The 25,113-nt window shown below is 38.7% G+C and overlaps 1 protein-coding gene across 1 annotated transcript; it reads right to left on the minus strand.

The window, feature by feature from the left end:
- Nucleotides 1-390: 390 nt before the first annotated feature.
- LOC116489886 (cytosolic phospholipase A2 epsilon-like) lies at nucleotides 391-22,924 on the minus strand. The gene is made up of 21 exons (XM_032188624.1): nucleotides 22,898-22,924; nucleotides 22,520-22,603; nucleotides 20,235-20,307; nucleotides 19,126-19,262; nucleotides 17,931-18,062; nucleotides 14,807-14,847; nucleotides 14,344-14,386; nucleotides 13,450-13,513; nucleotides 12,692-12,858; nucleotides 12,443-12,535; nucleotides 12,063-12,100; nucleotides 10,696-10,831; nucleotides 9,932-10,071; nucleotides 7,838-8,060; nucleotides 7,049-7,163; nucleotides 5,914-6,051; nucleotides 5,307-5,414; nucleotides 4,334-4,525; nucleotides 3,682-3,848; nucleotides 2,665-2,845; nucleotides 391-629 (listed from the first exon to the last, which is right to left on the minus strand). Exons 1-21 carry the CDS (start codon nucleotides 22,922-22,924, stop codon nucleotides 391-393), a joined length of 2,538 nt encoding a protein of 845 aa, XP_032044515.1.
- Between the last annotated feature and the right edge of the window lie 2,189 nt (nucleotides 22,925-25,113).

Consider the following 25,113-nt stretch of genomic DNA (forward strand, 5'->3'; position numbering starts at 1 on the left):
CTTTGCTTTGGTCTCTGGGTCAAAGATAACATACCACCAAGAGTTGCAATTAAATTTGGAATAGACCTCTGTGAGGTAGAAACCTCATCATTATATTTCTGTATATCCACATGGAACACTTAAGGTTGATTAGTGCCTTCCCTTTCACTAGAACAGTGGATAAAGTTTCACAAACTAATCATGATTTGCCTACAACTTTAACATCAGAACCAGCATTAATCCTGACACACAATACTAAATAAAATGAATGATTTTCCTTTTTTTTTTTTTTTTTTAAACAAGCTAACATGCACTTTTATTCTGTATGGATTCACATTCCCTGGATACTTACTAGCCCACTAACAAGATGTCTGTATTTCTCCTTCTAATGAGATTTGTCAAAATATACTTTTAAGACTGTTTAGATGACTGAGGTTGTGAGCAGTTTCTAAATTGCTTCTTTCGTTCCACTGCAGCTTGCAAAGCTTGAAGAATTAAATGTTTATTATTCAGGATGTTGTAGTGGCAAAGGTTCAACAGCTTGTTGAAATTCTCTTCAGTATATGTAAGCAAACCAGTGCCATAGGGAGCAACAGAGTTAGACACATCTACTCTTCCCTGTTCCATCTCCTCAGGACTGCGCTCCACATCTAAAGGAAACATAGCAAAGTTGAACACAGCAAGGCTACTGTGATGGGAAACTCCTTCCATGCAATGGTTTAAAACACATACTGATAACCCCAGTAAACTGAATTCTCTCAAGAAAATGGTTAAAGATTTAATTGCCACATAAACACCGCTTCTGCTGTACTAATGAAATCCAGCACTTCATTGATTGGACACAATTGCAGCTGATCCAGAATTGATTGGCAGAACAACTTCATTATGCAAAACACTTTCCTCTCAAAATTACAGTTTTCCATGGGAATATTTCATTTTTTCATATTTGGAATTTTGTCTTTTTAACTCTTCCATTGGGTATGTACAGATGACAGCTCTTTAACTACCAACTGGTAGAAAATTACTCTAAAGTGCCCCTGGATTGGGAATTCTCCCTCTCAGGTTGCTGAGATTTACAGTATTCTAAATAGATGCGAACAGGAGAGAAGATGAACTACATGAGGTCTTCCAATAATGCAGTATATTATTTATTTATTTATTTTTATTATATTTTTGAGGAAGGTTTCCTGGCCCATACTAAATTGGAAATGAAGTTAGAGTTGATGCATGCAAAAGAATCAGCAAACAAACTGAATTTGACAAGTAATTTTTCTAGTGAAACAAATAAATCACTATTTATTCTATTGTGGAATTAAAGAATATAATCGGACAGCTTTTCAAAAATGACAGATATCACACCAGCTCAATACCCTGGCAAAACCTTTATTCCATTATGTTTTCCACACTTTCTAATCTAATTTTTTCCCCGTGTAAACTAAGTAATAAGAGGATCTAATCACATTAACAGTGTAAACCTTTATCATCTCTTTTATAAAAGACAGTTAAGTGGTAGTGGTAACTGCTGTTGGGTGACAAGAAGCTCAACAGAAGCCAGCAAGGTGCACTTGCAGCCCAGAAAGCCAACCACATCTTGGGTTGCATTAAAACAAGAATGGCCAGCTAGCTGAGGGAGGTGATTTAGGTTGGATATTAGGAAGAACTTTACTGAGAGGGTTATTCGGCATTGGGATGGGCTGCCCAGGGAAGTGGTGGAGTCACCATCCCTGGAGGTCTTTAAAAGACATTTAGATGTTGAACTTAGCGATATGGTTTAGTGGAGGACTTGTTAGTGTTAGGTCAGAGGTTGGACTCGATGATCTTGAGGTCTCTTCCAACCTAGACAATTCTGTGATTCTCCCCCCTTTGTTCTGTTCTCATGAGACCCCACCTGGATCACTGCATTCAGCTCTGGGTCCCCCAGCACAATAAGGGCATGGGAGTGTTAGAACGAGTCCAGAAGGACACAGAGAGCTGGAGCACCTCTCCTGTGAAGACATGTTGAGGGAGTTGGGGTTGTTCAGCCTGGAAAAGAAAAAACTCTGCAGAGACCTCACTGCAGCCTTCCAATGCCAAAAGGGGGCCTAGAGAAAAGTTAGGGAGGGACTCTTTGTCATGAGTGTAGTGGTAGGGCAAGAGGGAATAGCTTTAAACTGAACGAAGGCAGGTTTAGATTAGATATAAGGAGGAAATTCTTTACTATGTGGGTGGTGTGGATGCCCCATCCCTGGAGGTGTTCCAGGCCAGGCTGGATGGGGCTTTGAGCAACCTGGTCTGGTGGGAGGTGTCCCTGACCATGGCAAGAGGTTAGAAATAAGTGATCTTTAAAGTTCCTTCCAACACAAACCATTCTGTGATCCTGTGGTCAGTGGATGTCACTTATTAGTTGCCTCCTGTCTTGAGCTATCAAAAGAAGGCAAACAGTCCCAGATCCAGATGACAGACAGTGAGTTTTGCCTCAAGCTACAGCTCTTCATGCTTCTAGTTTTGAAACCCTTCTGTTCGATCCCTGATTAGCTAGCCAACGTTATATCTATCACAACAACTCTGTGACTATGGTGACTTAGCCAACCAAGAATCTTTCCAGTCTTATTTTAGAAAGAAATTAATTCAATGGATAATTTGGATGGAACAACCTCAAAAAAAAAAATAAAAAAAAAAAAAAAAAGATTAATGCTGTTAACTTACTTGGTGCCTTGTATTTTTGGAAGGTATCACACACAAGTGGAAAATAGACCAAGATCGGTGCCTCTAAGCTGTCCTTAAACACATAGCACTCCTTCAGGTGTTCTCTGTCCTCCTGGCTCAGCTCTGTGGAGGGGAAGGGGATCCCTTGCTCCAAACAGTATTCTGAGAAGAGGTCCAGTGGCTGGATTGACAAAGAGGAGAAGTGCAACACACAGAGGTTGAAGTAAAGCATGCATAGCCCATAACTGAAATTTTTGTCTTCTAAATCATAGATTGTCTGTTTACAAATAAGGGCAATTATACACTGGAATAAGCATATTCTCGAGTTTAATACATTTGGGTGATATAAATGTGGTTGATTTCCTAACAAAGTACATGTTTAAAGTAAAATTACTGTTCTCTGAAATTTATATGAAATTAAGGATTTTTTTTATTTTTTTTTTTGATTTAGTGTGTGCAGTAGCTGATTCAGATCAGGAAATTTTGATTACACATGGTATCTCACAGAACACAGGTTCTTGAGTGTTTGCATTCAGTGTATTTAACAATCAATGTTGTCGTGCCCTCCTACAAATAAATTACATTAATTTTCATCATACACCCCACTTTTCTTCAGATAGCAAAACATAAGCCTGACAAACTTATGCAAACACCAAGTGAAAGAAAAAAAGAAACTCCAAATTTTCATTCAAAAAGTAGCAAAATTAAGTATTAACCAATTACGTTTTAAAAGTTAGTTAACTAAGTATTGAGACACTTAGTACCAAAATGACAAAGCTGCACAGATACACAGAATAGGTTATCTGTGCGTCTCTTTCTGTGTGCCCCAAAAAGCTACTGAAAATAGGCCCAAAAATGATTGTGTCATTTTGGTCATAGTGTTGACTAACATCACTGATACAATCATTTAAATTAATCAAAACCTGAACATTGTCTGAAAAATAAATAACATATTTATATTTCTGATAAATTTATCTGGAGTCATACAGATAAAGAACCACCATTTCAAAACATCACCAGAGTCTGTGATCCTCCGCTGTAATTTAAATGCAAAATGACATCCACTTTCCTCTCTGGCCTCAAAATGGGTGGGCAGCTGGTATTGATGAAGAAAGCTGTATCTACCAGCTTGAGGTAGTCACCCATTTCATTCAGTTGGTTGGGAGAAGAATCAAGCACTGTGTCTGAAAGCCAAAAACTTATACTAGCAATTCATTACAGAAAGAGCAAGTGGATTTCTTTCCAAAACAGTGTAACAAAGAAAGAAAAGACAGATTACATTTATATTGGTATTTGACATCATTTCAGAATCCATATCTCAGTCTTCAGATCAATGAAAGTGAGCAGTTTTGAGACTCAGAGTCATCCAAAATAATACATTAGACTGTTCAGTGAAAGTTATAAATGATTCTTTCATGGCTTTTCCTAGAAGGAACAGAGCTGAAATAATCCTGCTATGACTTCTCCAAGACAGAAATAAGATCAGAAGTAAACCACCTGTGGCTCAGCAAACTAATTCTACAGAGAGCTTCCAGGCTATGCAATTAACTGGTTATAACAGTATTAATCAGAATCTGCCTTTACACTAAACCTTATCAAATATTTGTCCTCACCAACTAAGAGCACTCCAGTCACCCTCAAAGCTGCATCTAAAAACAGGTGCCCTTACCTTTCCACATGCAAAAGCTTTCATTCTCTAAATACTTGTCATGCAGCTGCAAGCCTTTGATGAAATTATGATAGTTTGAAACCACTGGCCGTCCTGTCATCATTTCTCGAAGAGTATTGGAAAGGCAACCTTTGGGAACGGATAAGGAAGTTGTTTGCTCATGAGACCTCTTGGGAAGAGCTGGGTGTTCCTCTGCAGAAAGAACAAGAAGAGGATCCATGTCTGCATTAGTGTCTCTAATAATAATGAAGAATTAGTCTGAATTGATGATTGTTTAATATCAAGAGTTTGTCTGAGTACCTTAGCAAATGACAATGAAAAGAACTGCTAATTAACTAGCTGAGCTCAGTAAATTCCCTAAACAGAACAAGCTCAAATCATCAACAGCGAATGAACAGAATAGGGTTATTGCAGCAACATGCAACTTGGAGAAAATAAACAAAACAAACAAAAATAATAATAATTCTGTGTTCAGCAGATTGCCAGAGCTTATCAAGCACACAGGAAAAGGTGAGCTCAAGCCTCTGGAATACGGAGAAATTAGCATGGAGATTGTACCCACAAAGCAGAACATACCACCTGTGTCAACTTTAGTGAAGGGGATGGACAGCCACAACTATGGCCCTGCTGATGGGGTGTCTGATGGGGTGCATGCACCATCATGCAGACTGTTCTGGGCAGAGGTGAGTTTCAGTGTCACCTTGCTGCTCCCTGCCTGCCCTTCCCAAAGGACTTGTAGTAACCTTCTCATGACTAACAGAACTACCCAGGGATGCTGCACAGAGAGCAGACCAATGCTTTTCCTCTTTTCCAGCACAACTGTTTCTTTCCTACTTTTTCTTGTCTCCCAGAGACTTGGTGGCCCCAATAAAATAGGGCACAAAGCCTGAACCCTCCAGAATATCAGGCTTCACATTTCAGAGAGGTGGGAAGATGATGCAGATGCAGGCAAAAAATAATCCAAATAACTAACCAATTTCATGCTCAGTGTCTCGGGTCCATCTGTGCCAGAAGTCTTCTGAATGACCGGAGAGATAGACAGCATCCATAAAACTCTGGGAAAATATATTACTCCATGTGCCTTGAAAGTTTAAAAAAAGTCATACTTAAAATTACTTTTGAATTTTTAGAGCACAGCTATGGAGACCTAGTTGGATTCAGTCCCTGTGGTTGTTTAAAAGAGCACTGTTTTACTTATGAAATAGTATGATTTCCAGTATGAATATCAAATGCCATGCCATTCCATATAATGTTTGGATTATGATTAGACCATTTTAAAAATTCAAGTTGCTCATAAGAGTCAGACTGCGATTTTGAATACTTCAAAAGCTCATTTCTCTTTTGCTCTAACATGTTCCTGTATGCTCCAACCTAAAAAATCCAGCAAATTCATTGCATTCATCTTAGCAGTTTGCTTCTTCTTCTGACACTTTTGGCTGGTTCGCTTAAAGTTTAAATTGCATGAGATACATGATCTGGTACTAGCGTTGCTAGTTGCAGACCAGTAGTTACTAAATGCCAATTCTCTGCAGCCAACTATGTGTTTGTAAACTTGACATTTTTCTGAGATGGTAAATCACCTTCCAAGAAGCAGATCCGGGATTCTGGGATTTTCTTCATCCGGTAGCCCATGAAGAACTCACTGCCAAAATCCTCTGAACGAACAAAGGCCCCATATTTCAGGAAACCCACCTCATAAGGCGTGAACTCCACCCATTCTGCAAATAAGGCATCAAGAAGTACTTATGTGAACAAAGGCAAAAGGAACAGCTCATCAAAGAATCAAAAGCTAAAGAATAAGGCCTGTAGCTTCAGCATTGGTGACTGCCTGTTCAAGCAACCATATTTTGAAACAAACAGGTGTTCCTCAATGTGTTGCGTGTGAAGCTTGTGGGTTCACCAATCTAATTCACCTCCTCCACTAACACATTGAAAAAAAAACATTCTGATAAGGGTTCAGGTCCGTTTCTGTACAAGGAAGAAAAAAATGGGGCTGGAAGTCTATCGATTGCTAAGGATGTCCATTAGATGTGGCATTTTTAATTCTTTCAAGTCAGTAACAGCACCAGCTACCATTCATTCTTAGCCTGATAGCCACTGCCTTGTTGAAGCTCAGGAAAGCTCAGCTGTACTGACCAAAACCCACCCGAATCTTAGCTGGACACAATGGGACTGCAAATTTTGTCTGGAAGCAGATGACTGGGTACAGTTCCAGTTCATTTCAGCCAGAAAATGCCATGGAAATAGTCAGTGGTTGGCGCCACCACTGTTGGCACAAATCCTTAGATCTCTCTGGCTGCTAAGAGGCTCCTGCTCCCACTCCCACTTCTTTTCTCCTCCCTTCCTTGCCTTCTTCCCTCTGCTTTTCACAACTCTCTTGAACTACTGCTGCCTTCGCAGTAAACCACCACGTAAAAGGGACTGTGAGGAGTAGGCAGGGAAGAGAGAGGAAGATCAGTGGTTGCTCTCAAGGCTGCCAGCAAAAGGCCTCTCCACCCCTTGCAGGGTAGTAGTGTCTATGCACTGTGATCTCCCTACCATATTATTAGGATGTATGTTTTTCATACAGGTCAGAACCCAGATGTGAAAACACAAAAAAGAAAGGAATTATTTCAAAAAATTATTAGCTTGGACTTGCAGTAAAAGCTTTTGGCATTCACTCAAACTTAAAAAGAAGCTTGTTATATCTATACAAATGTGTATAATAATCATTACCTTTAAAATCCAGAGTGCTAAAGTTATCCTTGACATTAAGGGACAGGTATATGGGCAGTGGATTCTGTCCCTGATTCACTGCCAACTGCTGATCAGAGAGTTTACAGGTGTTTTCCTGTATATAAAGAACAGAAGTCATTGAAACAGATGAGCATGCTGCATGGACTTAATATTGTATCTAAGCATAGACTGTCAACGAAACAACTAAACCTCAGCAGATATTGCTCTATATACTTCAGTTGTTTGACCACTTAATTGTGATCACGTTCTTCTGTCTGGGACACTTTAAAACCTTGCCAAAGTGTTGTCGCTTACACTTCTGGGGTTTTGTTTTGGAATTGGGATGGAGGGGAAATGTAGCAAGAGTGTTTCTTTGGTCACTAGCATGTGACTTGATTGAAGAAAAGATAAAGCTATTTAGCTATGTTGGAGGTGCTTCAGAGCAAAGTCCACCAAGGGCCATCTGAATACCACCGTATTGTTTTCTGGAATGAGTATATATTCCTGTTTCTGAACTTCACTACCCCTCCTCTGTGTGTTACTAGAACGGTCATTGATCTGAAATTAAAAGAGGAAAGTCAATTTCATGAGCACCCTGACTTTTTACGTGCTCAGACATTTCCCCCAGATGCTAACATTGTAGGTTTATCATGTTATTTTTCTTCTAAAAAGACAAAGAAAGTGCCCTCAGGAGTTTTAAGAGCCTTTCACATCAGGGTATAACTGATTCCAGCATTTTAGCCATGAAAAGTTAGAGGTCCTCTGGAAAAAGGGATGGATATATAATACCTCATCATGTATCATGGAGTCAATGAAGAGTCCCCATAAATCTGTGAAAGACAGCTTGTGCCCCTCTTGCTTTCTCTCACAAAGCTCCTTTTCATAGTATTTCAGATGATCCAGGGAGAAACAGTGCAGCTTGCTCTTCATCACATGCTTCCGGATACCATCAACTGGCCCTCTGAGATCTTTCTGTGACCAATTTGCATCTTCATACAACTTTGCCATGGTCCTTTTCATGATAAAAAGAATACTGTGTTTCAACATTGAACATGAAAATTCACAGGCTTTTATTACGCATATGCATTTTGTTTCAGGTTATATGAGGTTCTTACCCTCCAACTATTACCTTCAAAAGCTCAAACAGAATTTAGACTATACAATGATATTTTGCTGCAGGGAAGTATTCAAAATCATATTAGCTTCTTTCTTCTCAGAATCAAAAGGAGTAATAAAAGATCACCCAAGAATTAGCACAAGCTTTTTCTAGAATTATCCTTTGACCATCCAGGTTCATGCTGCAGCTTCTGTCTGAGGCCAGTTCCCTCAGCTGTTCCAGAAGCTGTGTGAAATGTGTCGTGGTTTAACCCGGCTGGCAGCTAAACACCACGCAGCCGTTCGCTCACCCTCCCCCCTCCCTCTCTGGGACGGGGGAGAGAAATGGAAAGTGAAGCTCGTGAGTTGAGATAAAGACAGTTTAATAAGACAGGAAAATAATAATAATAATAATAATACAATGATGATAATAGTACTACTACTAATAATATGTACAAACAAGTGATGCACAATGCAATTGCTCACCACCCGCTGACCGATGCCCAGCCTAACCCCGAGCAGTCTGGCCCCCTCCCCCTGGCTAGCCACCCCTATATATTGTTTAGCATGACGTCAGATGGTATGGAATACCCCTTTGGCTAGTTCGGGTCACCTGTCCTGGGTCTGTCCCCTCCCAGCTCTTACTGCACCCCCAGCCTGCCTGTTGGCAGGACAGAGCAAAAGTCTGAGGTGTCCTTGGCTTGGTATAAGCACTGCTCTGCAACAATTAAAACATCGGGGTGTTATCAGCACTCTTCTCATCCTAAGCCAAAACACAGCATTCCACCAGCTACTAGGAAGAAAATTAATTCTGTTCTAACTGAAACCAGGACAAAATGTTAAGCAGTTTAGCAGCAAACATTGTCTTGGTCAAATACAAGCCCATCCTTCAATGAAGCAAGCTGTTCAACCGGGACTCCTGGCATATATCAGTGTGCCAGTGAGCCAAACTCTTCAGTTCCATTCCCAGAGTATGGGGAGATTTCAGTCATCCTCTCTCATCCTGACTGCTGCCCTGCCAGTTCTGTCTCATCTCTCTCTTTACAGTAGCCTTCCAGACACAAAATGTTTTAAAGCCCTAGACACCTGTTTGCAACGCAAGGCATTCAACTTCATATGTACTGCACTCTGCATTCCCCAGGGTTTTTCTTTTAATTTCTCCCTTTCAGAGCTGCATAGAAGTTGAACTAGATAAATACATAACAAAAGGATTTCTGTGATGTGTTACACACAACGTAGGCAACCCGAGAGATGCACAAGGAATGGGAAAACAGTCATTCCCTACTCTCACTTCCTGATTGCTCTAAAGCACACTTGGGTCAGGTCTGAGTTCTTGTGGAGATTCAATTTCCTGGAATTCCTGCTTCATGGCTTTTCTTGCACACCTACAGCATCTTCTCTGATTCTTGATTAAGGTCTGATTAGTCTGCACTAGCAATCAGAAGTCCTCCTGCAGGAAGCAAATTCTTACAGTACTAATAAAATGCCAGCTTTTGGGGCTACCAGGCCCCATTGAGCTCCTTGTTGTTAGCCATGAACAACTTCTTTTCACATGAAGGGAAACACTGAAATATCTCTGCCACTCCATTTTAATATAGAAATCTTTTCTGCCAGGTAAATCTGGAAAATGAAAAATGGATAAGCATCTAACATATAAGCTTTGTCATACCGATTTTTCATTAAAAAAATATGTGCATTACACCCCATTCTCTGTTCCAGACACTAAGCAATGTTCTTCACTGGATTAATGTTCTGCTAACACCAACATCAAATACAAACTCTCCTTACCATGTTGTGGCAGATAAACCACTGACATATGAAGCACAGTCCAAAACACCCAATTCCTGGAGAGCCAGAAGGCTGCCAAACATCGATGTCATGGACCGCACTCCCCCTGCAGTAGTCACAACTGCCACCACTGGCACCTGCTCAGCATACAAAGGCAGAGTCATTCATTAACAGATGAAATAGAGAAGTGATGCATATGCAGAAAAGGTAACAGCAATATCCTGATTTCATCAGGTTTAGACTCAATTCAGCTTATTCATGACAGTGTTTAGGTGTATGTCTGAATTGTGTAAATGTTGGTGGTACTTTGCATTGAAACACTCAAAGCATCATCCTGATCAGTAATGTTTCGGTAAGTCATGAGCTGTAAGGATGGCTACCTAAGCTTACGATTAAGCTTTCTAGTTCTGAGTATAGGCCAGAGCATCAAGTGTGCTTCTCACTGCAGCCCCTTGTGGATACTGAGCAGACACCATTCATTTGTCCTGCGGGCAGGCTGCTCTAACCTACACCTAAGGGAGGGCTGAGAATGGCAAAGAAAAAAGGAGGTATAACTAACATCTTGACATCCTTTCACCTTCTGTGCTAAAAATTCTTGGATATAGTCTTAGTGCAAATGAGAATCTGGTTTATACACCTTAGTATGACTAAAAAAAAAAAAAAAATGTGGAGGAGTTGTAATGCATAGGCGTACAAGTACATACATATCTACTGCATTCAAAGAGGAGACAGAATACCAGTCCCCAGGATACTGTCCCACATACCTCATCCTCATTCAGGTCTTCATCAAGCTCAAGAATGTTTTTCAGAGCAGCAGCAACTATTTTCTTCCTTTTACAGATGAAATCCTTTTCCTCTGCACATAGATCAAACCCCAAGCGTAAATCTAAATTCTTGTAGCTAGGGCACAAGACCAAAACAAAGAAGACACATTACCTGTAAGACATTTCTAAAGCTATTTCTCAAGACATAAAGCAAAAAATCAGCATCAAGAGTAAGCCAGTTCAAATAAAAGCTATTTCTATGCACATGAAGATCCATATATACCAATGAGTGCAAGATATCATAGGCCCTGTATTTCTGCCTTACTATGGAGAATTTATGCAATCGTGAGTAAACGAAATGAATCAAGTTCCCTACTGATGAAGATCAAGAAACATAACCGAATTCCATCTGTTTCACACTAAGCCACCAAATCTGATTACCTCTTTGTGCTATTTTCCTACACGTTTCCTAAAGAGCAGGGTGGACCTAGCAATTACTGAAACTTAACACACCTAAGGAAAAATTAAACATTAACCTGACCCTAATGCAGTGTTAGTCTCATCTCTGCTGCTAATTTGGATTGTAAATACTGGAGATAGACAATGTCTCCTAAATGTTTCCCTTTGTAACTGTACATGATTATGAACCTCATGTTCATCAATAATTCAATAACTTTTATTTTCATATGGCTACTGTTTTTGGTTTTTTTGTTTGTTTGTTTTTTGGTTTTTGTTTTTTTTTTTTTGGGGGGGGGGGGATATTGTTTGGGTTTGGGGTTTTTTTTGAGCATATTTTCCCCCTAAGAGTTTATTTTGTCCTTTTTGTGAGTTATAATTAATATTCAGCAAAATTTCCGATTTATATGTCTGCTTGCAATGTAGTGAACTAATCAGTAGGGGGTAATGTTGCCCTTCAGAAAGCCACTGCAAGGCAGACTATAAATGAATTTACTCACTGGCCACTTGTTTCACTGAAAAACATCCTGCAGAGGATTGGTAAATGCATAATGATGTTAGAAAAGTGTCAGAAACGTGTTATATGTATGTACGTATTATAAAGGTTACAAAACGGAGGTATTTGTAAGCATCAACATTACAAAGTATGAACATTAGGAAAAACATTGTGACTCATCATATCCCATGATTACACACCATCTATATGGTAAGAGTATAGCATACTCTTACCAACCAATTCAAAACCACAGATTTATTAACCCTTCCCCATATCTTAACCTCCATTAATCAATTAGTTTTTTTCCTGTTTTCAAAATGATAAGCTATTTTAAGCTGTACCTTCCCTTAAGCTAAAAAACATAATATGAAAGGATAGGAGGTGGCCAAAGTAATTCAAAAGAAGTAAGATTTACCCATGGCCTTCCTTCACAGACACCTCATAAGATTCACCCTGTGAATCAAGAACGAAAACACCATAAATTTGAAACAGTATTGAAAGTTTGTAAAGGCACATGTTTACAGTTTCAGCAGTTATTCAGATATGTAGTCTAGTGATAAATCTTTGATCTGTTTCTCGGGCCTTCAGCACACAAACATCCTGCTTTTAAAATGCATTTGAAGTAATGTTACTTTTTCCTTGAATAGCAGTTGTATATCCAACTGTATGCAAAGCTGAGCATATTCACAGCTATCACTTTTTTTTTAGTAAGAAAATTAATAATGGACTAGGTATCACATAGATATAGCTTACCCTTTGCTGAAATAATTCCATACACTGTCAAAGTTTACTCACTCTCGCTATTGTCACTTTCTCTCCCAAGTCCAGAGAATTCAGAGGCATAGTAAGGGGAATATTTACATCCTTTTCCTTCCTATTTGAGCCATGCTAAATTAAAATGGGAAAAAATAAAAAATAAAGTGTTATAAAAGGAAAAGAATTCACAACTCATAGGTACAAATCTACCAGGAAAAAAAGCTAACTCATCATGCCTCTCTCAAAAGTTAGTTTAGCTGTAATCACTGTCAATAAACAAAAACATACACCACAGTAAAAACGCCCCTTTGGCAAGACCATATCCAGTTGGGGTTGACTGTGCTTGACATAATGGAAGGTGGGGGTATGACTGTCTCGCTTGCTGCAGCAAGGACCTGTGGAAACATCCTGGGTTTCTTCATAGGATCCTTTCATTGTGAAGGTGAAATCTCTTCCTAAGAACAAAAAGTAGAGGACAGAGAAATGTTAACTGCATCTGGCCCTGAAAATCAATAAATGAAAGAAATCCAAATAAAGTTTCAGCCTTATTGCAGTCAACACTAATTTGGCCCATAATGTTCATCCTACTCAATCAGCATGAACAAGGACCAGACTGAATAAGCACCAAAAGGACATACAGCATTTCAGCTTCTCCCTTGCCATGCAAAAGAGAGGTTGTGCCAGACCAGTGGATGCCACTGGTTGTGTTCACATCCCCTGAGCTTCCATCATAGCCTTTTCAACTCTTGATGGTTATGTCTCCCCTCTTCTTTATTCTGTCCTCATCAGCAATATTTCCATTCCATCACATTGCAGGAATGTCTCTGAGTTTTTCCTCAGCCACCTCCACAGTTTCCCTTAAGCTACACAGCCATGACATCTACAGATGGCTCTTCCTACTAAGTGGGTAATTCGGGAAACACTCAATCCCCAAGCAGCTCAGATACAAACAGAGGAGGCTGAAATGAATCAAATACACTCCAGATTCATCTGCATCTTCCGTAGCACAAAAAGCAGTGACAAACCATTTAAATCAATAACCTCACTTGTGTAAGGGCTCTTGATTTTTTTGTCATCCACTTGTACTTCCACACAGGAAACTTCTCGAGACTGGAAGAGATAAACAATAAAATCACCGATCACAGAGACAGTTCAGAATTCTCACTGAGGATCTAGGGGTCCTGTGAAGGAGAGAGCAGGCTTGGCCATGTTGTCCTGTGAACATTAGAAGTCACACTGGTTGATTCTCAGTTTTTATGAATCATGAAAGCAGTTCTGTGGTCAATGGAACTGGGATGGCTGAGGATATATCTCATTACATTGAAATATCATTAAGTCCCCAACTGCTACGATAAGGAATTTTTCATCCCATCTAGGTGAGTTTTAACTCTTGTCTACAGAAGAGTGAGCTAAAGGATACCTACTAACTCTGCAGAACAGCTGAACGGTTGGGCCTGTACTTTAGGACCTGTGGGTTGAAGCTGAAAATTCCCAAGAGTGCTGCATAGGAGGAAGTAGCAGCACAAAGACATCTTACAGCACTTTGGGCATGGTGTGAAAAGAGCCTTTGGATCCAAGATTGGCATCCAGTGATAAACTCTGCAATTACACTGGATTCACTTGCTCCTCTGGTTTCCTTGTTCTGTTTACAGCCATTTCATCAGTGAGCCCTTCAATGGTTCAGTGATCCATGCCTCTCCCAACACATAATGCACTACAAGCATGATAAAGCTTTACAATCTTTACCTGAAAAATAATAAAGGCTATGCCTAGAGGCATAGTTCTTCCAACTACATCCTTCAGTTCTGCTCTACAATAAGAACTTAAGCATAAAAAATAAAATAAAATAAAATAAAATAAAATAAAATAAAATAAAATAAAATAAAATAAAATAAAATAAAATAAAATAAAATAAAATAAAATAAAATAAAATAGCTTACCACTAGTACGCCATTAGTAATTATTTTTTCTGATACACCAGGACTGAAAAAAGAAAATGAAAAGGCTTATTTAGCAGTGCGTATATGTGGGATAACCTTTCTAATGCAAACAGTTGCCTTAATGTTTTAACAACAGAGCACAGTTTTTCTAGATGCCAAGTGCCAAGTCACAGTCCCACAGCTCTTAGGTACTTCTCCTCTTTCTTACTTCCCCTGATCAGCATCATCTCTCCCAAGGCTGAGTTACAAAATAAACACACATACCCCAGCTATAAATGGTAACTGTGACTATCACCCAAGGAGGGATTTCACCAGATTCAGGATACAAAGGGAACTATTGGGAAGAGGACAAGTTGGGATGTTTGATTATAGGTACATGGAGCCAGTTCCCTGATGCTACGTTATCACTCCAAAACGTCAAGTCTTCTAATAACAATTTCTTTAACTTTTAGACGTTACTCACATGTAATCCAATAGAAATTCCACTTCTAGTTCTTCCTGATTCTGAAAATAAAATGCATTTTTCTTTTAAGATAAATCAATGAATAAGCTTTTTTCTTTTGATGGAGAACTAATGATTTTGTATAAACCTGTCCTGCAAGGTTTTGCTATTCCCACAACCTTGGTGTCATAGTGTACCTGGATGGAGCCTTCATTGGACACCCTTTTGCTTCATATCTCTCTGCCTCTCTAATGTTTGTGAACTAGCTATTCACCCAGGCAAGTATCATGGAACATGTTGTTCATTTATTAGTGGAAGACACAAAATGCAGACAAAGTGAGGTGAATGATTTAGAAGAAAATACTTAAAATAAATGGACCCAGGTGGTCAGTGTACCTGGGTTAAAACAGAAGAATTTGCAGAGTATGGTGATAAAACTTAAAAACTGAAGTGTGGGAAGATACCAGCTTGGAAAATGAAAACCATTACTATTAAGGGAAGAAGAGAGGATGGGAAAACTGAAGCTGTGAAGGGAGACAAAGGAGACAAGTTCATGAGGGCCAAATCAAGTTGAAAGAAGAGGAAAGCGTATGACAGCAGTGAAAAGTAAGAAAAGAAAAATTAACACATCAACATATGGGAGGGACTGAATAACTGTATTCCTTAACTGCAGCCATTTGCTGAATCAGTCATTCCTGTGTATGGGACACAGACAACGCAGGAAATACCATGCAAAAAAAAACATGCATCAGAGATATCTTCTACATCACCCACAAAGAGGAAAACACCAATTAGTGAAAGATACAAATCTGTCTGACAAGCTCCATGTGGTAAAAATAAATAAATAAATAAATAAATCATATTCAGAAGAGCTAATATTTACTGCCTAACATCCTTTCAGTCTGGCTACACAGCATATTTTAACTTTGTGAAGAGACTGTGAAAACCATTCCAAGTCTGATAATATACTGCCAGCATAAAACCACCACTACAGTAAAGGCAAAAAGTATTTTTGTAGTTACTACTTTGTGTCAGTAAGTTAGAAATTTCAGGTGATTTAGAGCTGTGACACATAACCTAGCAGAGGTTGTTCTGCTTACTCATTTTGCACAAAGTGTTCATTTCATGAGAATTAAGTCAGTTCCAACAGTTTGTAACAGAAGGCTGAAAGATGGATTTTAGGAAGCAGTCATCTTACACAGATACAAGATAGACTTCATCAAGCGTCAGACTGTGACCAGTCTATACTATACAAGCTGATGGTCTGTTCCTACCTCATCCAAAGTATAGCAGAAAAAAAGTTCAGAAGAACTTCGCTTATATTATATATCTAATTGTGCCTGTCTTACGCTCCCATCCTTCTTATTCTGCTGTATATACACATATATACATACACACAAATTGTATATCTATCAATTCCCATTCACATTTTTGTGGGTGAGAAACCTGGAGCAAAGAAATGGCAAGACTTGTTAGACTACACGGTGAGCAAGAGGCACAGCAGGAAGCAGTCCTTTTGTTCTGACATAACCCATCCGCTCTCCTCAGCCCTCCTTTTAAGATAGCTTGGTAGATGAAAAATCATTATGGGCAGAGGTGGCAGTACTATTATTATGGTCGCCCAGCATGTTTCAATACTAAAATCATTTTTTAAAAATTAACCTTAAGTGCTCTAAAAATCAATGTTCAGACCACAATCTGTGATGTCTCATGGGCACCCAGGCAGAAGTTATGGTCTGAATAAGGACAGCTTGACCAACACATTCCCAAGACACAGCTCACTGTGCCCTATCTCCCCAGCTTCCATTTTGCTGAGCCAATGAGTTAAGCCAGATCCATACACACTTCAGAGCAAACTCGCAGCTTGAATCACACGTTCAAATGATCTCAGTCACATCAGGCTTATGTAAGGAAGGCCTTAGCATGCTGAAGTGGGTATATTGAAATGCTTAGTAAGGACTGGCTTTCTAGAAGACTAAATACATGTCCTCCAAAGCAATGATAATATAATAAAGGCAAGAGCCTTTTCCAGACAGCTTGGCACAGTGGTTTAAAACGAAACAGTGCATGCACAATTCCTAGGAGCTGTGAACTCAACCCCTTGTCAGAAACATGAAAAAGCTCCCAAGTTCGGTTACAACACAGCCTTCAAGCAGAAAAGGTGTTTTATTTTGCAGAAAGTAACCTGAGTACATATTTTGCCCTCTCAACAGATGGGTGTGATTTCTCTACCTGTCCTTTCAGCTACTTCACCCACCCAACACTGCATAACAAACTCGTAATCCTCTGTTTACTATAACCAATTTTCTTTGAAATATATGCAGCACAGAAAACTCCCAGGGCACACACTGACCTACAAGAAAATAATAAAATACTGAGGAGGTTGTGACTCATCAAGCCTTATCCATTCTCTGCTGAAAATAGGCTCAGCTGCCTGAAAAGAAATATGTAATCATGTAAAAATATTACATGACTACATCTAAATATGTAATAAAATATTACATCTAAAAATATTGTAAATACACTTTCTGAGAATTTTTCAATAAAATGCTGTCTTTTACCAGAAGGAGGGGAAAAATATTTTCATTAGAATATATAGACATTTATCAAGCATAATGCCTGAAAGAACAGGACAGTTTCTGAAGAAGCTGAGAGGAGGTTCTCCCAACAAGCTACTGGCCAAAGAGGCAGCTTCCCAGAAAGGGGGGCAAGTGGGAATTTTGTCTCCATCCCTGTTCTGCCAATCTCCTACAACACAACAACAGCAATATCTCTAGCTATCAGTTTCCTCATTTTTCCCTGTTGACATGCCTAAAAAAAAAATAAAAAGGCATTTCATAAATGGCCATCTTTTCTAATACAGAACAGTAACATTTTCAAATGTCAAAAAAAAAAAAAAAATCAGAACAGGAAGGCCATTTTGCATCAAATTGTAATCACAGCAGAAGGGAGACTGTTTCTGACTTCTCCTAAACCTTAGGCATTTAGCTTTGTACTTTAATAAGGTCCTTTTAATACAGTTTTCCTGTGCTAACATTAAACATTGTATTAAGTAACTGCAAGGTTTAATATGTTAGAAGAAGATTCTGTCCAAGATTATTATTTTGTCTGCCCACCCAGTTTAATTCATCTTTTCATTTCTCACCTCTGGATTCAAGACAAAATTCAGTTGAACCTTTTTTCCAGGTTGGATTTTAGCTACATCAAAGCGAACAGTCAAAAGCTGATCATCTGGTGTCAAAGTATCTTCATCACAGACTGTCAGCTCCAGGATGTTCTGAGGAGAGAGGCAAAGAAGGACATAAACGCCCTACTTGGGGACTAGAGATCCCAGAGGGAAGGCATGAAATGTTTCTGCAATGGTACAGAGCCCAGCTGGCTGCAGAAAGGCTTCACTCAGCTACACAGCTCCTGAAGCTCGGACTGCAAACTCAGGGAGCAACCCTAGAAAGATAAATCATCAGATTTGCCAATGAACAAGAGCTTAAAATAAAGGTAGCAGAAGTGATATGCATGATGGTGCTGGAAAAAGTAGAGACTACACAGTGCTCATCAACACCTTTTTGAAGTCAATATTTCTATCTTTAAAAATGTCAGCATATCAGCTGAAAGTAATAATAGAGGGCAAACTTAGCCCTTTACAAATGGAAGGTAAAGCACATCAGCTTAAAGTCTTTTACCAAGATTTAAATTACATTGATTTTCCTTGTATTTCCTCTGGGCTCAAGTTACTCATAGCAGCCTGAAGAGACACCGCACTATTAAGCCATATGTCACTGACTCCCTGTCTAGATTTTGCTACTCACACTCTGCCTGATAATCTATTTCTGCTAACCTTACAAACATTAATTTTATTTTTTAAAAAAGTGCTCTGGGATGGGAAGAAAAAAGCTCTCAACTTTATCCCAAATGATCTAAAACACTTACAAGCTTACACTTATTTGAAGCACTGGAAAGGCATGAATCTATTATAAATCTATCTGTCACATGTAAGGTTTGATTTCTTGCAGCCTATTAGGCTTCTGAAAATGTGGCAGTTTAGTGATGGAATAATTGGTATTAAAAAATAGTTTTAAAACTTTATTAAGGCATGGTACCTCTTATAATTCACAATGGCTTCACTGTGTGTGCACATGTGAAGCAGGTATTACAAGCTCACAGTAACACAGAGTGAAAATGCCTTCAGGATTGCTCATAAGAAAATATCACTAAACCTTTAAAAAGTTTATAAGACCTCCTATTCAATTCTTGGTGTCCAGTCCCTGAAGGATTGGAAAGTCCAGTCAGGGCAGCAGAGTCCACATCAAGGTTTGTATGCTTACTTAGAAGTAGGATCTTACCTTCACCTCACTTTGTATCATGAAGTGGAAAGTTTCGTTCCAGACAGGGTTCCTGCAGTTGGATATAGTTCTTGTCCGGGCTTCCTGGCATGAAGCTGTGGGCAGCCACAGCTTCACGTAGCAATCGGTTTGGCTCACTGTGTTAAAAAAAAAAAAAAAAAAAAAAAAAAAAAAAAGAATAAAAAATGTATAATTACTACAGCAGTACTATTTTTTTATCATCTTTTACTCAATCAGGTGAAGAAAAATATCCTCTGAGTAGTCCTAAATACTTCATTAGACCCAAAGGTAAATATTCTGTGTTTATAGCAATTTAACTGTGTATAAATTTATGTCAATTTCAAACAAAAGTATATTTTAAACTACCAATACTATTTGGTAACAAACAAAAATATTCAGTTTTAACAATACAAAATGTGCTGGATCTTCTGACTTGCCTTTTTTTTATTTTTTTTTAATAACAGCTTTCAAATGCTTGCCAAGTTCCAATCAAATGCATGTATGATTTTGTACCTTGGAACTTTGCTCTTCAAAAAATGAATAATATTGTTCTGGGGTCTTTTTGACATGTTGCTAATTATAACGGACAAGATATCCACAACCAAATAGCAATGAAGAGACAAACACAATGGTACCAAATACAGCTACTGATTTTTCTTATATTTCCATGAAGGTCCCCCTTTCCGAAGGAAAATGGGCAACTTGTAGGCAAAGGGGCATTGAAGAGTCAGGGAATAGGAAATATCACATAGCGGCCAGTGAAGGGAAGGATTACTTCTTTCTTGACATATAATTTGTTCTTTTCATAGAACACCCTGAGCTGGAAGGAACCCACAAGGATCACTGAGTCCAACTCCTGGCTCCACACAGGACCACCCAAAAATCAGACCACATGTTTGAGAGCGCTGTCCAAATGTTCCTTGAATTTCAGCAGGCTTTTTCTGCTTTCTAAATGATTTTGAGTGTAAATGATGATGAAAACAGATATAACTTCTTCAGTCAAAAAAAAAACAAACACTGTTTTAATCCAAACAGGTGTACAAGAGCATTGAAGTTCACCAGTAGTGACTCCCATGATAACAGATACACGTGCCATCAGTGATACTTACACAGGTCTGCTTTGCGGAGATTTCGCATACATATAATTTTTACAGTAAGCCAACACAAGTGAGGTATTTCTGGCTGCAAAAAAATTAGAAAAATACCTTAATTATTAGAAAAGCAATCAGACAATTAAATGAACCTCTCCTATAACATTGCAAAGAAGACACCTAGAAAATAAGTAATCATAGGCCATTCTCATATATTAATGCAGTGAATATGTTTTCTTCTTAAGTATTTGCAAAAAAATTCTGAGCATAACTTCTTTCTTGTGACTAGACATGATATAAAATTAGATTCTTGCTTTGTTTACTCACCTTATGTTTTTTTCTTTCTTGTTTGCTTGTTTTATTTGTTTTAGCTTTGCTTTTTGAAGGTTCAGGTTTTAAAGTTTAATTTTAATGCAAAGTAGTAAGAAATATCACAAGATAGTTTTCACAAAGAAGACATTATGTAATCGCTCCTATATAGTCCAGCTACTTCTAAACTATAGAGTTTGCTTCTCTGCTTTCAGGCTGACTAAGCACAACAGATTACAACACAGCATTTTCCGATGTGTTCACCCAGGTACCACTGGATGCCCTCCTTCCTCGGGTAGGGACTCCAGCCCATGTGCCACATAACATTACTACAGAGCAGTACAGATACATTCCTTTTTATAATGCCCCAGTCAAAATATCACTGCTATCAGCCAATCTGGCTGCATGATACGTAACTACAGCTATTATAACAAAATACACAACCCTTAAAAACACATAAACAAATAAATGAGGTAGAGAACGGTTCTAGAAATGAACAACCCAGTATGGGATTCTAGAACTCTTCCAGTTACATCAGGAGGAACGAGGCTGAAATCAGAGGCTTGGGTAAGCATTCTTCCATTTCACATGAAGGTCCAGCTCTCTGTAAAGCAGCTCTAAGGTGTCAGTGCACTGACATATAACAACATATTGACATCCAACAGCACAGGGCTCTACAGGGCAATGGCTTGAAGGCTGCACAGCCCTATCCATTTTTAGTCTTCTCCCTCCCACTCCCCATCGCAGCTGCATACAACATTATACTTGGTTACAGGAAAAACAAGACAATCCTGAAGAACATCAGAAATAAAACTCCGCATACAGAAGCAGTAGCTCAATTAAAATGAAAGGAGCAATTAAATCTTCAAAGCATCATGACTTCTGAGAAATTGCTTCCTTAGGACCTCCTTGTATACCTCTCATTTTGATATACCAGTCTCTTGACAGGTATAGATTAACCATCTAAAAAGTAAGTCATTTTCCTAAATGCTATTTATAGCCCATCAGAAAATTCTCAGCCCCATAGTTTTGTATCACAAAGTATGATTTGACCAAGACTAGCACTTTTTGAAGAAATCCATCAACCTCAACAGAATTTTTGGCAGCCATGTTTCTAAAGTGGATGTGGAGAAAATGACAGGAGTTGGTGATCAGTATTTCTGAAAGCTCAAATTTTCATCCTAGATACAGAGGATTAATTTTTCAATCCTCAGTTTTAGTAGTGTACATAATGAGAAGTTTAGAGAAAGCTTATTCATGAACCAGCTGAAGGACAAAAACTACAAACAAAAGCAATTCTTATTCTGTAGTACTAGCTGGTAGCGAGTTCACTGCTCTCCCAGATCTAGCAAGCAGGTAGTTTCATAATTTTACATTGAATACAGCGAAGAAGCAGATGCAGGAAAATCCCCATCTCCCCCTCAGGAATGTTGTTTCCCATTTTTATTTTATAGCTATCACTTAAACTAGCCATTACTCAGAAAGGGGAATAAATTGTTACATACTCAGCATGCACCATGTTCAAATTCCTTTCAACACCTTTTATTAGCTCAATTTCATAAAAGCTAGGGGTCAGAATTATTTTCACAGCAGTCACTGAATAATGCATTTTATCTGCCAATCCATCTCCATAGAGCAAAAGAAGAATGATCTGAAGAAAGCCTTAGGTATTATGAAGTATGATTAACGTCACATTGTGGTGTCACAGAGAAGTCAAGACTAAAATCTAGCTCTCCCGGTTCCTTGCCCAGTATCTAAACCACGAGTTCATCATCTTCCTCACCTTCCCAGCCCTCAAGTCATAGTAAATATTTTCCACTCTAGAGAGCACAGTCACAGAAGAAATAACTATTCTCTTAACTAACTGTTAAAAAATAACACCTCTCATAGTAACAGTCAAGTACAAGGACAGACAGTAGCTTCTGATGAAAGACTCCACATATTACAGCCATTGTTAATACCCTGCAGCCTAGAGGTTGTCCTCTGTACAGTACCTTGTCTTCAGCACTGCATGGTCTTCCATGAATCTTCTTCTTGATTCCAATTTTCCTGTGTGGATTTACTCGGATGAATTGATCCTGGGGATGAGGAAACAAGAGGGGCCAGTGAGGAAACCCACCAGTCAACAATTCCTGGTTTTCAGTTTCTACTAAGATTCACCAGGGCAATAGCACAGGGGTTTGTCTTTTCTCCTCCTCAAGATGACATATCTCCATCTGACCAGTGATAACTATTTAGTTACTCTAATAAATCTGCCAGCTACAAACTTATTTGACATTTAAGGACCAAAATAAACCAAAGACTTGCTTTTCATCAACCTCAACTAAAATAGCCAAACAGAACCTCCCACCCCACTGCTGATTTTCTCTTACCAAAGGTGAATAGGCTGATGAACCCATTAGCACCTCTACTTCATAAAATGCAAAGCTATAATGGTCCAGTCTGTATGCCTCACAGCTGGCAGGTGGTTCCTGGAACACACTATTCTCCAGACAGCTGAGGCAGGGAAGAAGAGCTGTATAGACTGACTCATAGCTCCACCTCCCACTGATTTCAAAAGCACAAATTATGTACTTGTTCTTTGCCACATAAAGATTTCTTTTACCGCTGCAGTGATTTAGGGGAAAGGAAGACACAGGCCAAACACTTCGCCTTTGGCTAATACCAAAATAAAATAGCTCTTCATCTCTGTAAGGTTTGATAACCACACACAGAAAGATATGCTGGTCTAGTTGCAACCCTCACAAACTAGAGAAGACCTAAGAGAATATTGCATCTACTGTCATCTGTTGAGAAGTTCTCTAATCCTAAAACCCATACCTGTGCTTTGGCAGCATCAAGTGAATCAATCTGAACTTCTGAACAGCAGCACCCCACCTCTACCTTGGCCAGCCTTGTCACGGCAAGGGTTTTGCTAATATCTCTACAAATCACAGCTACAAAATGAATTCTCACTTGATTCTTGTATGCAGTGGCAAATAAAGAAAACAGTTTAGAGCTTTTTCTCCTCTTACTTCCGTAATGTAAGGAATGTTATTGGGTGAGCAGAACCAGATGGAACTTTTGCCATTGAAATGTATTTTTTAGTGAACATAATACTTTCAATTAACTTACGTTAGAAAGACATATAAGCTTGAACAAATAACTATGTGGCATTTTTTCAAAATATTTAAACATTGTTTAAATTGTCGTCTGATTTCCTTTTCATACTAGAATAGTTTGACATTATTTTATTACAGCACTTAATTCATAGTAACAAGAGTACCTAGCACTATCACTAAAATATGACAGAAGCCACCTACTGCATTAAGCATTTTTAAAATCACTAAATTACTATTATTAAATAATAACAAACTGCAATTGAAATAAATGTTTGTTTGCTTTTGTTTTTTTGACATTCCCAAGTTTCCTAAATCAGATAGGAAAGCACTTTTTGATGCAGCAGGACTTAAAGAAATTTAAAAAAAGAAATCTGACTTGCAACCATTTCTAATGGAAGTGTCTTATTCTAACTGTCCTGTAAGGGACAGCTGCCTTAGACAAAGACTCAAACAATAATAACGATTAGTCTTCTTTTTCATAGAATCAGGCAGTGAACAAAAAAAATTTCTGCCTTAGGGTGTGCTATCATTTATGCAAATAAGTGTGATGAGTTCTCACCCAGTTTTTTTTTTGTTTGGTTCCTGGAGTTTTATGTTTGTTTTTTTGTTGTTGTTGTTGTTTGTTTTGTTTTGTTTTTGTGGCACAATCTTTTTACAACAGAGAACTATTTCATTTTGATTATATAATAATGCTTTTGAAGCAACACATCAATTTAAAGGAAAAGATTCAGCTAATGCTGTTAACAAGAGGTTGAACACAACAGCCAATGCAAAACACTCTGAAGTCATTTTATGGCTCATTTTGATGACAGTGGGTTCTCTCCAGTTCTTCAAGATTAAGAGTCACCCATCCAATTAATATCTCCTATCCTTTCTGCAATCTCCATATTTATGCCTTGTGGGGACTTGATAAATTAAATTAAGCAATATCAACTATTCCAGCAACTATGGGCAGATGTAGCCCAGCAATGGTACAAGTTTCTTGAGGAGCACTGTGTATCATGAACAGTAGTGCAGGTGAGTCAGAAGGCACACGAGAAAAAAACAAGATAATGTACCATTATAACAACAGTACCATTATAACAACAGAAGTCTTCAGCAGTACTAGTTGCTTGGCAATATGAGGACTGAAGTCGCACATGTACCTAAACTGGGTCACACACTTCCAGCACAAGTGCCTGGGGTGGCAGAGGAGCAAACTATTTGCAGTAGGGTCAGCAGAGGATCAACAGCCTCTAGGGAGGCAGCTGTGAGAGCTGGCTACTCCCAGTTGCCACCAGGATCCCAGATTAATTTTGACACAGGCTCAGAATTACTTTCCTCGTATAGAAGTCTGAGACTGATAATCAGTGGTATTTCCAAATTTTTACATGGTTTCTACATCTAGTATGAGGCAAAAGGGAAAAACAAGCCTTGGAAGACTGCTACCTTCTGACAGGAAGGTGCTATTGATTACAAGCTAAAGAGACCTCTTTGTCTGAGATCTG

This window comes from Aythya fuligula, chromosome 5, assembly GCF_009819795.1.
Source record: "Aythya fuligula isolate bAytFul2 chromosome 5, bAytFul2.pri, whole genome shotgun sequence".
NCBI lineage: Eukaryota > Metazoa > Chordata > Aves > Anseriformes > Anatidae > Aythya > Aythya fuligula.